Raw genomic sequence first — 15,774 nt, forward strand, 5'->3', positions numbered from 1 at the left:
AGAAGTCTGTAAAAATGAATAACTACTAATTAAATGCAAACAAATGATTCAAATTTATTTTAAAAGTGATTAAAATAAATAAATGACTAAATAAATTTAGTTAATTCTAACAGTACAGTACTACAGGGGGTTAGAAAAAACATAATGTAATAGAAATAAATATAGAATATATATATATTTTTTTTTTTCACATATTTATAACATTTTTTTTTTATTATTTTATGATGGGGTCCTTCACAAGAGGATGATCATATTTGGGGGTCTGCGGCATTTAAAATATTGAAAACCCCTGTCATAATATATATATCAAAGTACCATGCTATTACCTTCTGTTACCATCATACTATTGTACACATTTGGTAAAGTGACAGATTAATGAAGGACTTACTCATTTTTCTGCAAAGCAAGTAGCAGTTGCTCTCCATCCACTTCAATCAGCACCTTCAGTGATCCAGGATGACCCTAAAACCAGACAAAGACGAATAAGAAATGCATTTTCTCTGAAAACAAATCGGTGACAAATCATAAAATTGTGACTTTCTGGTTTTGGATATATATATATATATATATATATATATATATATATATATATGTGTGTGTGTGTGTGTGTGTGTGTGTGTCCACAACACAAAGTAAATTACAACTCTATCGAACAATAAAATCAAAATATGAATTAGAAGAATATTTCCAGAGTGTCAAAGACACAAAGCAGAGACAGATCCTGACCAAGTACAGGCTCAGTGAGCACAGACTAGCAATCGAGACCAGCAGACACAGAAAGAGCTGGTTACCCAGAGAGCAAAGAGTGTGTGCTCACTGTGAGGCAGGAGAGACACACTTCCTACTTCACTGTTACCAATTTAAATCAATCAGAGACATATGCATAAACAAATTCACAAACATTATAAAGAACTTTACAGCCATGACTGAAGAGGAACTAATAAAGATAATACTAGGAGAGGGACAGACAGCAGCATTGGCTGCGAGATACGTGTGGACGTCCCACAGCCTGAGAGACAGCAGGTGAATGTACATAATATACATGTACATGTGTAATATGTGAATTATGTCTGACCTCAGTGTGTTTCCCTACTGTCTGCCACAGTGACCCTCAGCCTGTGTGTGTTGAAATGTGGTATCAAATGTTCACACAAGTTCTTATTTGTTACACTGTTTATTTAAGTTTTTATTCTATTATTTTGATCTTTTCATTGTTATTATATTTCTCCACGTATATTTCAAGCTTTGGCAATATTGTATTTTTTACAGTCATGCCAATAAAGCAATTTTGAATTGAATTAAATTGTGTGTGTGTGTGTGTGTGTGTGTGTGTGTGCATAAATATATATATATATATATATATATACACACATATATTAGGGGTGTGCGATATTGACAACAAATTATATCTCAATATTTTCTGGGATTTTATCGATAACAATAATTAGATGATATTTTGCAGTATGTTACTGTGCTGGTACCTTAAGGACTGTCGTGGACAGCTGACTCCTAAAGTTTTTGATAGTCTTCATATTCTGTGTGGTGGTCAGTTCACACTGATAGAAATTAATTAAGTTAATTTAAGTTTAAACTATAATTTTTACATTTTATGGGCATTTTTACCTTTAAAAGGCTATTTTATTCTAAAAGTGTCCATTATCTTTTGAGTCAAATTCTTACATTTAATCAGTGAAGTAGAATAATAAAACTTTTGGGCTGTTACCAAGCAAATTAATTAAATTATCAACAAAATTCATCTTTGCAATGCAGAGAAAACAAAAACAAAAAAATCAATAATAAAATAAAATCATGTTTTGATATATTAAACATAAAACGTTAAATACTGATATTTGAAATTATTTAAATAATAAAGATACTTTAACCCCTTAACTGTCACTCACAGTTTTGAACACAGACATGATAGTGCACTATCCAAACTTATTTTTTTATAATTCGTGAATGAAAACATTTTCCAACGTGATTTTGATGTACCATTTCCATGGTAATGCAATGTCTGATTTTAAAATTGTTTTCAAAGGATGAATTTTGAGATTTTAAGTTTTCAACTGATATATAATTTCTTATGATTTCTAAAGCGTGATAGAGAAAAAGGCAATAAGAAGACTTTCTGTGACAAAGGTCAGAACTCCTGTTATGATGTAGATTTTTCAGGTGCACTCTTGTCATAAATTAATCTATTACTTTTCCTACATAATTTTTTAACAAAAAAAGTGGTAAAATACCTATTTAGGAGTCTTAGACCTTTCCAACGATATATAGTTTGTCATGATTAGATTAGGATTTAATTGTAAAATAGTGAAGTAAACGTAGGCGTCCCACAGGGTGGACGGTGACAGTTAAGAGTTAAATGTGAAATTAAAACTGCCAGCAGAAAGTCACTGTTAATAAGTGAGTCATTGCGATTGAACCGAATCATTCAAACGGTTGATTCATTCAGGAATGAAACGTCCTCATGTTGCTCAGAGACGCAAAACTGCTGTTGCTGTATTTGGAGTGATTTTTGTCGAAATAAAGCAATAAAAGAAAATATGGTGTCTAAAACATAAGTCTATTAACTTAACTAAAGTTAATTAACTTCTTGTTTATTGAATTGTTGTAAAAAAATCTATATCACATTTGTAATCACGGTAATTTTTGGAGCGTTATTTTTCGTTACTCTTTGTGTGAAATTGATTAACTAGGCTATATGATGTGGTATAAATAGCGCATATTATCATTTTCTGCCCCCATGTCTTTAATTTTGTGATCATTCTAAATGTAGTGAAAGTGCAGTGAAAGCAAGTCCCTAGTCTTTGAGTGAAAGAACACACTCTACGCATGCGCACTAGCCTAGACTTCGCGCAATGTATGCGTGCACTCTGTAGGTGTGTTTTGAATGTTTTTTTGCGAAATACGCGGTAATGTCAAATCGCACATCGTTAAAACAACAATTACGATATTATCACAGAAAATATATATCACACACCCTTAATATACATAAATCAAATATGCATTTGAAAAATCATGAGAAAGAACCAAATTTTCACACAAAATCACAGCTATGCTGATGATACCCAGATTTACCTAGCCTTATCTCCAAATGACCATAACCCCATTGACTCCCTCTGCCAATGCATTGATGAAATTAACAGTTGGATGTGCCAGAACTTTCTTCAGTTAAACCAGGAGAAAACTGAAGTCATTGCATTTGGAAACAAAGATGAAGTTCTCAAGGTGAATGCATACCTTGACTCTAGGGGTCAAACAACTAAAAATCAAGTCAAAAATCTTGGGGTAATACTTCAGACAGACTTTAGTTTTAGTAGTCATGTCAAAGCAGTAACTAAATCAGCATACTATCATCTCAAAAACATTGCAAGAATTAGATGTTTTGTTTCCAGTCAAGACTTGGAGAAACTTGTTCATGCCTTTATCACCAGCAGGGTGTATTATTGTAATGGTCTCCTCACCGGCCTCCGGAGAAGACCATTAGACAGCTGCAGCTCATCCAGAACGCTGCTGGCAGGATTCTGACTAGAACCAGAAAATCTGAGCATATCACACCAGTCCTCAGGTCCTTACACTGGCTTTCAGTTACATTTAGGATTGATTTTAAAGTACCTTTACATGTTTATAAATCACTCAATGGCCTAGGACCTAAATACATTGGAGATATGCTCACTGAATATAAACCTAACAGACCACTCAGATCATTAGGATCGAGTCAGTTAGAAATACCAAGGGTTCACACAAAATAAGGGGAGTCTGCTTTTAGCTATTATGCCGCCCGCAGTTGGAACCAGCTTCCAGAAGAGATCAGATGTGCTAAAACATTAGCCACATTTAAATCCAGACTCAAAACTCATCTGTTTAGCTGTGCATTTGTTGAATGAGCACTGTGCTGCGTTCGAACTAATTGCACTGTATTTTAAGCATACTCATTTTCTATTCTTAACTGTTTTAAATTCATTTTAAGTCACTTTTTATATAATTTCCTTGTTTTTATTATTATTATTATTATTATTTTAAATTCCTTGTTTTTATTGTTGTGAGTATTATTTTTTAGAGCACTCTTTTATGTAAAGCACTTTGAATTAACACTGTGTATGAAATATGCTATATAAATAAACTTGCCTATATATATATATATATATATATATATATATATATATATATATATATATCTCAAAACATCCAAAACAAGAAAGTCACAATTTTTTAAATCACTTCCTCCACATTAATGGATGGTGAAAAATGAAACTAAAAAGAAAAAATAATAATAATAAAAAAAGAAAGTGGGTTTAAAATTACTTTAAAATATGTATTTAAATCCAATTTTGTGTAAAACTAATAGAAGATGTTTAGAATAATAGCAGATATTGATCATGCATCAAAATACACACAGCAAGATACTTTTTATGGGGCATTCCTATACAGAAACAAGATAAATGAGCAAGCTGTGAACATTTAAAAAATAAAAAATAAGAAAAAATTAGACCAAACCAACATATTAGACACCTGTTGCTGCATTAGCATTTCATCTGCATCCACCCATATACTCTAGTGGATATAATTGGTTGATTGCCACTTTAGGAGATGGCAGCTGATTGGTTGAATACATAATTACACACACCTGTTCCACTTCTGGATGCTCTATAAATACCACGTTATAATGACAAACCCATCTAAACACACTTCAATCTGTCTGATGGCTTTTACTTTTTGATTTTCTGACAATAATTTGAAATGTTATGTTAGAGTTAGACATGTTGACATTTGAAACGTTATGTTAGATGAAATGTTAGAGTTTATGGTTGCATGACAGAGTAACTAAATAAAGTGCTAGTTTATTCACACAAGTCAGCTATTTAGTCAAATCAGTGACACATCATTTGTGTGTCCATATTAAAAGTGGTTAGTACAAAAACACATATTCCCGATGGACTGAAAAATAAAAATGTGGTTATGCATCTTTATTTCCACTAAATATTGTGTGGTTCATTCAGAATGCATCACATTATGACAGTAAAACAGGTTGCAATAGCCGTTTCATGTTGGCTTAACTTCTGTTAGCAGTTATATTCATGAAGATGAAGTTCTAACCGCTGCATTAAAGACAATGCAAATCCTCAGACCAATAGACAGTGAGAGAAAGCATATTTCCAGTTTTGAGTGGGACAAAATGAATCTGCCATTGTGTCGTAAGTCTGTAGCTGTCAGGATTAGTTTTATGTTTCAATTCTCTCTGACATTAATTCTCTTCACGCTCTGTAAGTCTGAAAGTTCGGCAGATTTACTCCGAGGCTCTGAGGGAAATGGATTTAAACCAGCCAGGCGTCGACAAAATACAGCAGAAATAAACATGAATCATCTGTTTAACATGAAGAGGACCATGCGCCATTGCATATGCATGCTAATGCACGGCTAAGACCGTGACACATACACATTGAGGTGGATCGTGAGAGAAAGTCTGCTAAGTGTATAGCACAAATTTGATCTAGAATATGGGCTGACCTTCATCCTAGTGATGGAAAACAAAGAAAAGCTAATTAAACAAAAGCCAAAGGAAAATGCATGGTCTCCGATGGTCAAATCTCTGTAATGTACATCAACTTGTGGCCTTTTTAATGAATGCATGGATATAGCATTCACTGTATTTGTTGTAAAAACTACTAAACCGCATGGGATACGTTGAGAGTTTGTAGGTTTGTAGGAGTGCATTTATAAATCTCTGATGAAAAGATATTTGGGGGTTGACGTTCTTGTGGATGTAACTTGGTTACAATACCGCCACTAACAACTTTGGCCTCCATAAACCCATAGTAAAGTAAACAAATGGAGCAAATTTAACACCCCTGTAAGGGTTCCTCAGAGACCTTTCAAAGTTAAATCACTGCGAAACCTCAAAGCATGAAGTATGAAAGAACTTGGTGAAGGGTCTTCAAATGTGACTGGCATTGACTTTCATTGGCTTTCAGGTATTCATTCGCCCCCTACTGGTGAAAGAGTCAATGAACAAATCTCTTTGGTCACAGTCTACATCACTAATTCATATATTTACTGAAAAGGAACAAGATAGACTTGCATTGCTGAATAATCACTGGTCTCCAACAATAACATTACCTCCCATCTCAGTTTTATCAAGGACCACCTGGAGGATCCAAACAGCCATTGGTCCACTGGAGCAAAATGAGCCGAAACAAAAGTTTAAAGTGTCAGTATCAATAATAAATGTCCCACAAAAACAAAACACAGCATTCCAGCTGAAGAGCCTCATCCCAGGCTTGAAGTGTGGTGTTAAGAGTATTCAGGGATGTTCTTACGCTGCTCCAGGAAACTTTACAGGAGAATGTCATTGTGTCAGGCAGTGTGCCTGTGCCAACTGGGTCATGAAGAACAACAATGATATGAAAAACACATGTAAGGAGCCATGGCACGGCAGGTAAAGCAAGTGCTCGGTTTTTGATGATGTGAGTCCAGACTGCATTATGTGCCAATACATTTCCCCCACTATATTCCCACAGTTACTCCCTCCCTTGACTGTCCTATATATTAAAAGCAAAAGACCATAAATAAAATGCACACAAATCTACAAGGGTTGTAAAATAAGAACTTATTCAATCTGGAATGACCAAGTTCAATGGAATAATTCACCTAATAAGGGCAGTTCTGTCATCATTATTCTGCCTCATGTTTTTTCAAACCCTTTGCTTGTAATTTTAACCCTAAAGACTACTGTCTCATAGTTGACACGCAAATCGGCCTCTAAATTATTAACAAAATCAAAAACTTTGCTAAAAAGCTGTTGTACAAAATCTACTACATGCCATTACTTGATTATCCATAAATCTTTTTTTTTTTAGTGAAATCATGTTGAAATGTGAGTCTCAAATATGATCGTCAGGCTTTTGAGGGACATTTTTTTCTTCATCTCTCAATAATTATTGTATTGCATTGCATTAAATGTTTTGCCCCCAAAATAAAATAAAAAAACAACAAATAAATTTTATAAAATGCTGTTAAAGCACATAATGTGTCTGTTAAAGCACATACAATACTTTGATGTGACATTTCTGCTGTGTTTCTGTCCTTTTTGGACCTTGACAGAAGTGTTCACTATAGACTGTTATTGTATGGAAAAAAATGTGTAAAGATTTTTATTTCTGTGTTCCACAAGAGAAATAAAGTCGTATGAGGCAGAGATATAAATTCATAGCTGACATAATGACAATTTATATTTTTAGGTCACAAACTCCTTTAAAGAAAAAATGAATGCACCCACTTGAAATGTTACATGGTCTGAAAAGAATTCATGAATCAGAGGAAAAGCTGGAAGCTGATGTGCATGACTTTATCAACATGCAGGTTTGGTTAAAGTAAAGGTTCAAACTTTTTTCAAGTACTTTTCACAGGCATAATTTTAGACAAGCTACATCTCACAGGAACTTGTCACAATCCACAATTTAACAAACTCTCACTATAGTTCAATGGCCTTTTCCCCTACATTTTAATGCTGAATCTCCACACAGATCCCTGGGTGGTCCGATTTACTCTTGAAGATTGTTGCTCACGGCGGTACACATGTAAAATCTCTCTGTAAAAACTTTTTTACAAACTCCAGTAAGAAAACAACAGACTCTGAGTAAATAAATTAAACAAATGGGCTTCAAAACAGCCCTGAACGTCTTCACTCTATAAATTGGTTGAGAAATGTTTTTCATTAAGGACAAAAGCAACACATCCCCTCCGGGAACAATATTCCCTCACAGGCAGGTCTGTTCACTGCTTCCCAAAACATATCAGTTCAAACTCACTCCTTGTTCAACCAGCATGTAATCAGAATCGGTGCTGAGAACACAAACTTTTAACTTTAAAGTCGACTAGGAATATGCAACTCTTTTACTTTCATAGGCCATGTACACACTGTAGAGTTTCAGGATTGACAACCGTATGGGAGTGAATTACAGTTTTGTTTGTTTGGAAGTCAGCTTCGCAGAGCCAGGGGTTGCCAGGTCTGCATACAAAAGTAGCCCAATGAAAAAACTCAAAATATGCAATTCCCTTTCCTAACGTACATATTTTACAGTCACCTTTATGCAAACTGAAAACCACTAGTGATCATAAACACAGCTTAAAGCTCAAAGTTCCTTACCAGTGGCTCTCCTTCACAAAACTGAATGTCTAGTGCAGATTTATCATTGGTAGAATATAAAATATTTCAATACAAGCATTTCAGCAATACAATTTATGGATATGTCAAACCATAACCCACGGCAACCGTTTAAAAGTAGCCCAATTGTGACCCTGGACCACAAAACCAGTCATAAGTCTAATTTTTTTTAATTGAGATTTATACATCATCTGAAAGCTGAATACGCTTTCCATTGATGTACGGTTTGTTAGGATCGGACAATATTTGGGCAAGATACAACTATTTGAAGATATGGAATCTGAGGGTGCAAAATTTTTTACAAAATATCTTCATGGAACATGATCTTTACTTAACATCCTAATGTTTTTCGGCATAAAAGAAAAATCGCTAATTTTGACCCATACAATCTATTGCTTAGTGATGTAACGATTCACTCAACTCATGATTCGATTCGATTCACGATTCTGATTTCACGATTCGAAAATGAGATTTAAGACAAATTATAAATTAAATGTGTCCTTTTATTATTGCTTGGACAAAATGCTGCATGTTTCTTTGTGAAATTGAAATATAACACCATAATAATATACTAATACAGCACTTGTGTTGGTTTTGATTGCTTCTATTGTCCTCATTTGTAAGTCGCTTTGGATAAAAGCATCTGCTAAATAACAAAATGTAAATATAATGTAAATGTAAATAACAAAACTAAATTGAAATTTTAAAACAAGCCCCAATCAAATAAATAAGTAACATAAATAAAAGAAATCTCTTCATAAAAACAAAATAAGGCTTTGTCTGTGCTCTTTCCATTTAAAATTAGAGGCAGCCACTGCAATTTAATCATGATCCAAACAAAGATGCTGCATACATGCAGCATGAGCAGTTTTTAATCTAAATTAGACTGTATAATTTCGAAATTTGAAGCAAAAACAGAATGGTCTGACTTCAGTTTTGTGAAACTATACATAGAAACAGCAGACGAGCTGAATGAGACGCAGATTCACTCTCTGCCAGCAGGTGGCGCTTTAAGCGTTTCCATGGTTTCCGCTGTAAACAAACCAGCGCTGCACTTATGAACTTTAATATGCTTTATACAGAGGCAAGATGAAAAGAAAAATACCATCTAAACTTTTCTAAAGACAGTAAGTTCCCCTCAGACATACATTCATATAAACTCCTACCCCTAATTGAATCGCGATTTGTTTAGCATCTCAATCGATTTGAATCGTCACTTATTTTAATCGATTTTCAACCGGCTCGCGGTTAATCGTTACATCCCTACTATTGCTACAAATACACCCGTGCTACTTAAGACTGGTTTTGTGGTCCAGGGTCACAATTTCTTGTACAAAAAGCAGATTTGGCAACCCTTTTGCAGAGTGCGCTCTTGAAGAGTTGCCATGTCCACTTATAATAAGCAAGTCTTTGGGTTTGATGTTTGGACTCGGCTCAAGAAACAATATATATTAGGGGTTAATAAAGTGTGCAGGTTACCATATTTTGTTATGTGTCTTTTGGATTTGAGTTTATTAATGGCTTGTTCTTATTTGTTTTTTTGCTTTTGTTTTGTTTTTTCCTAGCAAGATCTGGCAACACTAATGAGTCAAAACATACCCCTGTGATTTCTTTCACCACACATACTGAAAAGACACATCTCTGATACGTGTTTAGATTGTTCAGTTCGGTTCTAAACGTACACACTGCGTAAAATCACTCTAAATGTGGTTGTCACTACCTGCATTTTTCAGGAGTGAATTCGGCTGTAGAATGCAGTTTTAAATGACTGAACTGTGTGGGATCAGATCAGGATTAAGCACTAAGGTGAACTGACAACCGAATTTAGCTGCAATGTGTACATGACCATAATGTGTTCCTATGTGAAAAAACTGAGAACTTGATTTTACAAGTGACTTACCATTGACTTTATGAGACTAACCGGTCTCTGCTGTCCTCCAATGAACAGGTGTGGTTCGATTACGTCATAACGCTCCAGCGTGTCGTGTTGATTCGGATAGGCAGCTGAAAAAAGAGAAAACAAGTATGGGAGATCTCCACAATAAAGCAAAGCACCAAACTGTGGTCTAGACATTTCATTGACTGACAACATCGCCTAATCACTGACTAACTCTGCTGAGCATTACTTATTTAAAATCACTCGCAGATAGTCTTTGTTCAATCCATGCTATTTATACATCTCTTTGGCGTTTGAGTTTGCAGCCTGCTGTGGTGATGCCATAAACACAACATTGCTAATCAATGCTTTCAAACATCAGGTTTGCCCTGACAACAATCTCCCTGGAAACTACATCTATTTCAGGCTTGATTCGATTTAGATCAGACCTCTATAATGACCTAATGAAGCTCTTTGCTGTGGCCTCATCTGTCTCTATATGCACACATTCATATCAGCATATCTCAACAAGGCAACCTCAGCAAAATTCAGAGAAACCACAAGACGACTTTAAATTAAAATAGTAGAAAATGTTATATTAAAATAAAAATTTAATTAAATACCTGCATGTAAACTGACATCATATTTCTCACTCAAATGAAAATGCATCACTGACCTCTTAATTTCTCTCACACAATAGAGGTATTTTTTAAATAGGTTTTGTTACTGCAAAACTGCATTATGAACTATAATATTATTATTTTTTTATTCAGCATAAATTTACAATTTCTTTCCATATATGGAAATTAGAAATAATAATAAAATAAAATAAAATATTTACTTATTAAATAAAATATACATGCATAACTTATTTAGAAAAACATTTTATTTTATTTATCTTTATTTTATTGTTTATTTATAATTTTCATGGTTCATTTCCTATGCCAGCACAGCTCACTAAAAATAAAATAAATAATTAAAACATAGTTAATTAATAAATAATAACATGTGTACATATATATTTTAATAATTAATATATTAAAAAACAATTTAATTATATATATATAGTTTTCCCAGTTCCCTATGCCACAAGCTCACTAAAAATAGCTCATTCAAAAAAAAAGTAGCTTCCTGGAAAAAAAAATTAATTAAAATAAAATAAAATAAAATAAAATAAAATAAAATAAAATAATCATTTATTTATTATTTATTTTATTATGTATTTATAATTGCCATGCCAGCACAGCAGCTCACTACAGTATTTTGGACCAGAGCCTGTGGTATTTTGTACAAGCATAAGCAAATGGTTTCCTCCCAGACAATACAGTTTACCACAGAGACAGCAACAATATAAACACATTTACACTCACACTCACTGAACTCACTGATGAAAACAACACACATACACATCAAGCATTTATCAAGAATGACACCAGCAGCACATTTCGTTAATCATGCTTAAAAACACTTCATTATGCAGTGACAACGAGATGTTAAGAGCGCAGTTTACAATATAAATTCACTGAACATGCAGAAAACCACGCTAGTCCAAACAAAAGAGTTCATTCGCATCTCCATGCTAACGCCTCGCATGATTCGTTTTCATTAAAGCTTTATAAACAACTGAAACATCCTCTTTGCAATACATGCACACCTTCCTGTTTGGTTCATAATGCATGTAAGTGAAATTAAGCAATTACAGTTGCAATCAACTATTGCAACTGAGGAACTTTATTTATTTGCATTTTAAGGCACACATCCAACATGACAACTATTTCCAAAGGTAACCACCAATTGCACCAGACTGGCCAGATTTGAAGGAAGATTTTAGAGCAGGTAGTTCACTAGGTTTTGGATGCTTTTCACATTTTTAACCTGTCTGACCCACAGTCTCGTCTCATAGACATCAAACTCCCTCTGTTCTGTCCTCATGTCTCCCTTCACAGGTCTTCCTCTCAGACTGATGCTGTAGATTAGTCAGCTCAACTTTATGTCTGCTTTATGTCTGATACTAGGGTGTCCCTCTCACTGAACACACTGTGAAAAGAAACAGAGACTGTAGACAGATAACATTGTGAAATCTCTTGGTCAGCACATTTACAGACTCTCTGAAACACTCAAACAAACACAGCCGACTGGCATCCTTCATTTTCGCTCTAATTTTTCGCTCTAATTTTCACAGACAGTGTTCACACTACATAAATCCAATTTGGTTTTCAAATTTAATCTTTTTAACTGACAACACTGACTAGGTAGGTAGGTATATATAAACACTGTTAAAAAAAAAGAAGTCTCTTCTGCTCACCAAGGCTGAAATTATTCAATTAAATAATAACTGTATTTTATAAATTTATATATATTAAAAAAAAAAAACTATTACAAAAAAAGTTACTAAAAATGACACTAGAAATATTTTTGATATTATTAAATATTATTTCCATGATTATTTTGTTATATTACCTATACAAATACATTATATTTTAATTTATAATATACATAATTTTCATGGTTATTTTTATAAATATACAATAAATTAAGAAAAAATATATATATAAAATAAAATTACCCATCATATAGACAAAACCACATTCTATAATATTTACATTATTATTTTGTTATATTATTTATTTAAAAAATATACTTTATTTTTTATTAATAATACAGGCCTACTAACTTATTATAATCTATTAACCGCTACACCAAACCACCAATACACGGCTTAGTCTGTATATCTAACGGCTGATGTAGAATTAGCCATAATTTCCAACGGCAGTAAAAGTGATCCTAAATAATAAGCCCAGAGCCTGACAGATCTGAATCCAACACCATCGGCTCCTGAAGCGGCCTGATGCCGGCAGAGCGAGGTTTTGAGGTTAGATTGGGTGACGGAGTGGCCCGCTCTGCGCTGATGTCACCGTTTAACGAGCGCGGCCGACGCACACATGGAATCGCCATCACGTTTGAGGCCGTTTCATTTCGGTGGGCCTTTGAGGACGCCGTACTACACCTCGATGAATGACAGCTGAGGGTGAATGGGCGATATTGTTAGCAGGGCTTTTAATGTTCACTTGTAAATGGAGGGAGAACTGGAGAAAAACAAGCGATATTTGTTCATTTGAGAAACTCCTGCTTGTGTGGTGGAGCCGTTTAAGAGAGTCAGTAAATTATAAAGTTATAGGAGATGCGGTGAGGGAGCGCGGCTCCGGAGCTTATTTACATTCTCAATAAAGCAGAGCGAGAAACTTCAGCTATTATACTGTTATTTATACATCTGCAGTCGAGTCAATAAAGCGAGCGTGCGGTTGGGAGCGTCGATGTTATATGCGTTTGTTCTTTATTGGCTGATCTTTTGTACTGGATTTATGAGAGCAAATGACTGAATAATAAAGGTATAAAATTTTGAAGCGGTGGCCTAGAAATTGTGTCGTTGCCAGATGCAAATCGAATCAATCCTTTTTTTCAATATGTGAAGTGCTGCAGTAAACGTACACACTGGGTTTGTGTGAATAATTGAGAGTTTTCTGCTTTGATCTGAGAAACACCATCAGAAACGGTAAAATATCTCTAAATAGATGCTCTTGAAGTCCACAGTAACTTGAAACTGACATCATTTCTCAGGAAACTTCTGACTTCAGAATGATCTTTGAGCAGTACCCTAATATGTTGGTCTCCATAACCCTGGCCGGAAAAAAAATTGGTCTTCCAATCTGGTCAAGCTGAAATATTGGTGGTTTTAAAGAGATTTTCAACAATTTTCAGGCTGGAAGATCAGCTATTCATATTCATAAAATAAAATAAAATAAAATAAATAATTAGATTTATAAATATTAGCATTTTTATTATAAATTTACTTTATTATAAATGTTAGAAATAATAAAGATTTAATAAAAATATTATTATAAAAGTAGATGTGTTATGTAAAACGTATATATATATATATATATATATATGTGTGTGTGTGTGTGTGTGTGTATATATATATATATAAATTAATAATATAATAAAATCTATATTATAATAAAAATAAACTTTTTTATGATGGAAAAAATGGATTTTGTATGCTACATATTGGTATAATGTTTATGTTATAAATGAAATATATACAGATTTATTTTATTTTATTTTTTTATTAAAAGCTTTTATTATAAAATAATGTTGTTTAAATTGTAATTGTATGGTTATTTTATAAATAAAATAATTAATACTTTTATTTAGCAAGAACAGATTTAATTGATCATAAAAACATTTAAAGGCCAGCCTAGCCAGGCTAGGAGACCAGTTTAAACTTGCTAAGACCAACTTAAAGAAGATTTCCCAGAATGCCTTAGTTGTGTCAAGTCAGCATCCATCAGATCTGGTGTTTCAATCTCAAGTTTTTTGAGCATTCTGTAGGTCTGAGAACTTCACGACGCCAAGATGCAACAAACAGCGTCTAATCTCCAGTGGGAGTCTGAAGTAAAGTTCACATGCAGCATCTTTGTCTGACATCTGGACCTGAGGGGATGTGAGGGAAAACATCTCCAAAAATTAATCATGCGTTTTTGGCGCACAACCACTTCAATATAACAACCACAAACCCCTTCTAAAGCCTCGGCAGTACAGCGCGAGCAAACGCCCCCTACACTCCTCCTGAACAGCCAGCGGACTGTTTTCTGTCTTACACAAGCCCTCAATATGACAGCCTGTGCAATAAGAACCATTTCCTCAGTCTTTTTTCTTTCTTTCCAAATGGAGCACCAAATCTTTCATCCACCGCTGATAAAAGTCTCATTTCACTCAGAGCTGAGCCTTTCCCTCAACTAAAGCAGACAGATCCATCTTTTGTCTCTCCTCTTGCTGAAAAAACAAGCATATGTTGTGATTTGGATGCTAGTGTGCTAGTTAGACCTAACTAAACCAACCAGCCTACCTTACATGACCAGCTTAACCATCTGTAAGAGCATGTCAGGCTTTTATGATCTGACCTTCTGAGACCATCATGCTTCAGATAAAAAAGAGAAAATAAATACTTAACATGAATATAAGAGAGATACTATTATAACAAAAAAATATTATAGTAAAAAATATTCCTATAATAATTATGTAAATAAACAGAGAGAGGTGAAATATCTTACATTTTAATTTTATATTTTAAGCTGTATCCATTTATAAGAATTATACAAAACAGTCATTATTATTATTTAAATAACAATAATTGTATTAATAATAATAAAATAAGAGAAAATGTTATAAAAAATATAATATTATAGAATTTTTTCTTTAATAATATAAGTAAACAAACAAATGGAGGTGAAGTATCTTTCATCAAGTTTTATCCATTCAAAATAATTATTCAAAACCTGGCATTACTGCATTGCTTTTTCATAAATAAATAATAATTCACAAACAAACAAATAATGGTGAAGTACCTTTCATTTGAGGTTTTATCAATCAAAAAGTATTATCCAAAAATGGCATTATCAGATTCACCGAATTATCCAAAAATACGTATGGGCTTTTTAGATATAAAAATGATTATTTTCATAAAACATCCATCAAATATAACTATATATATGATACAGTGGGTACAGAAAGTATTCAGACCCCCTTAAATGTTTTACTCTTTGTTATATTGCAGCCATTTGCTAAAATCATTTAAGTTCATTCCTCATTAATGTACACACAGCACCCCATATTGACAGAAAAACACAGAATTGTTGACATTTTTGCAGATTTATTAAAAAAGAAA

The 15,774-nt window shown here is 33.6% G+C and overlaps 1 protein-coding gene across 1 annotated transcript in view; it reads right to left on the reverse strand.

The window, feature by feature from the left end:
- Positions 1-15,774, reverse strand: part of LOC131550814 (disintegrin and metalloproteinase domain-containing protein 12) — a 112,008-nt gene that overhangs the window by 79,123 nt on the left and 17,111 nt on the right. The window contains exons 2-3 of the mRNA XM_058793233.1: positions 10,071-10,174; positions 389-462 (exon numbers count right to left, since the gene is read on the reverse strand). Of these exons, the coding sequence (XP_058649216.1) occupies positions 389-462; positions 10,071-10,174 (178 nt within the window). The remainder of the gene's footprint in view (positions 1-388; positions 463-10,070; positions 10,175-15,774) is intronic.

This window comes from Onychostoma macrolepis, chromosome 12 (genome assembly GCF_012432095.1).
Source record: "Onychostoma macrolepis isolate SWU-2019 chromosome 12, ASM1243209v1, whole genome shotgun sequence".
In the NCBI taxonomy this organism is placed as follows: Eukaryota; Metazoa; Chordata; class Actinopteri; order Cypriniformes; family Cyprinidae; genus Onychostoma; species Onychostoma macrolepis.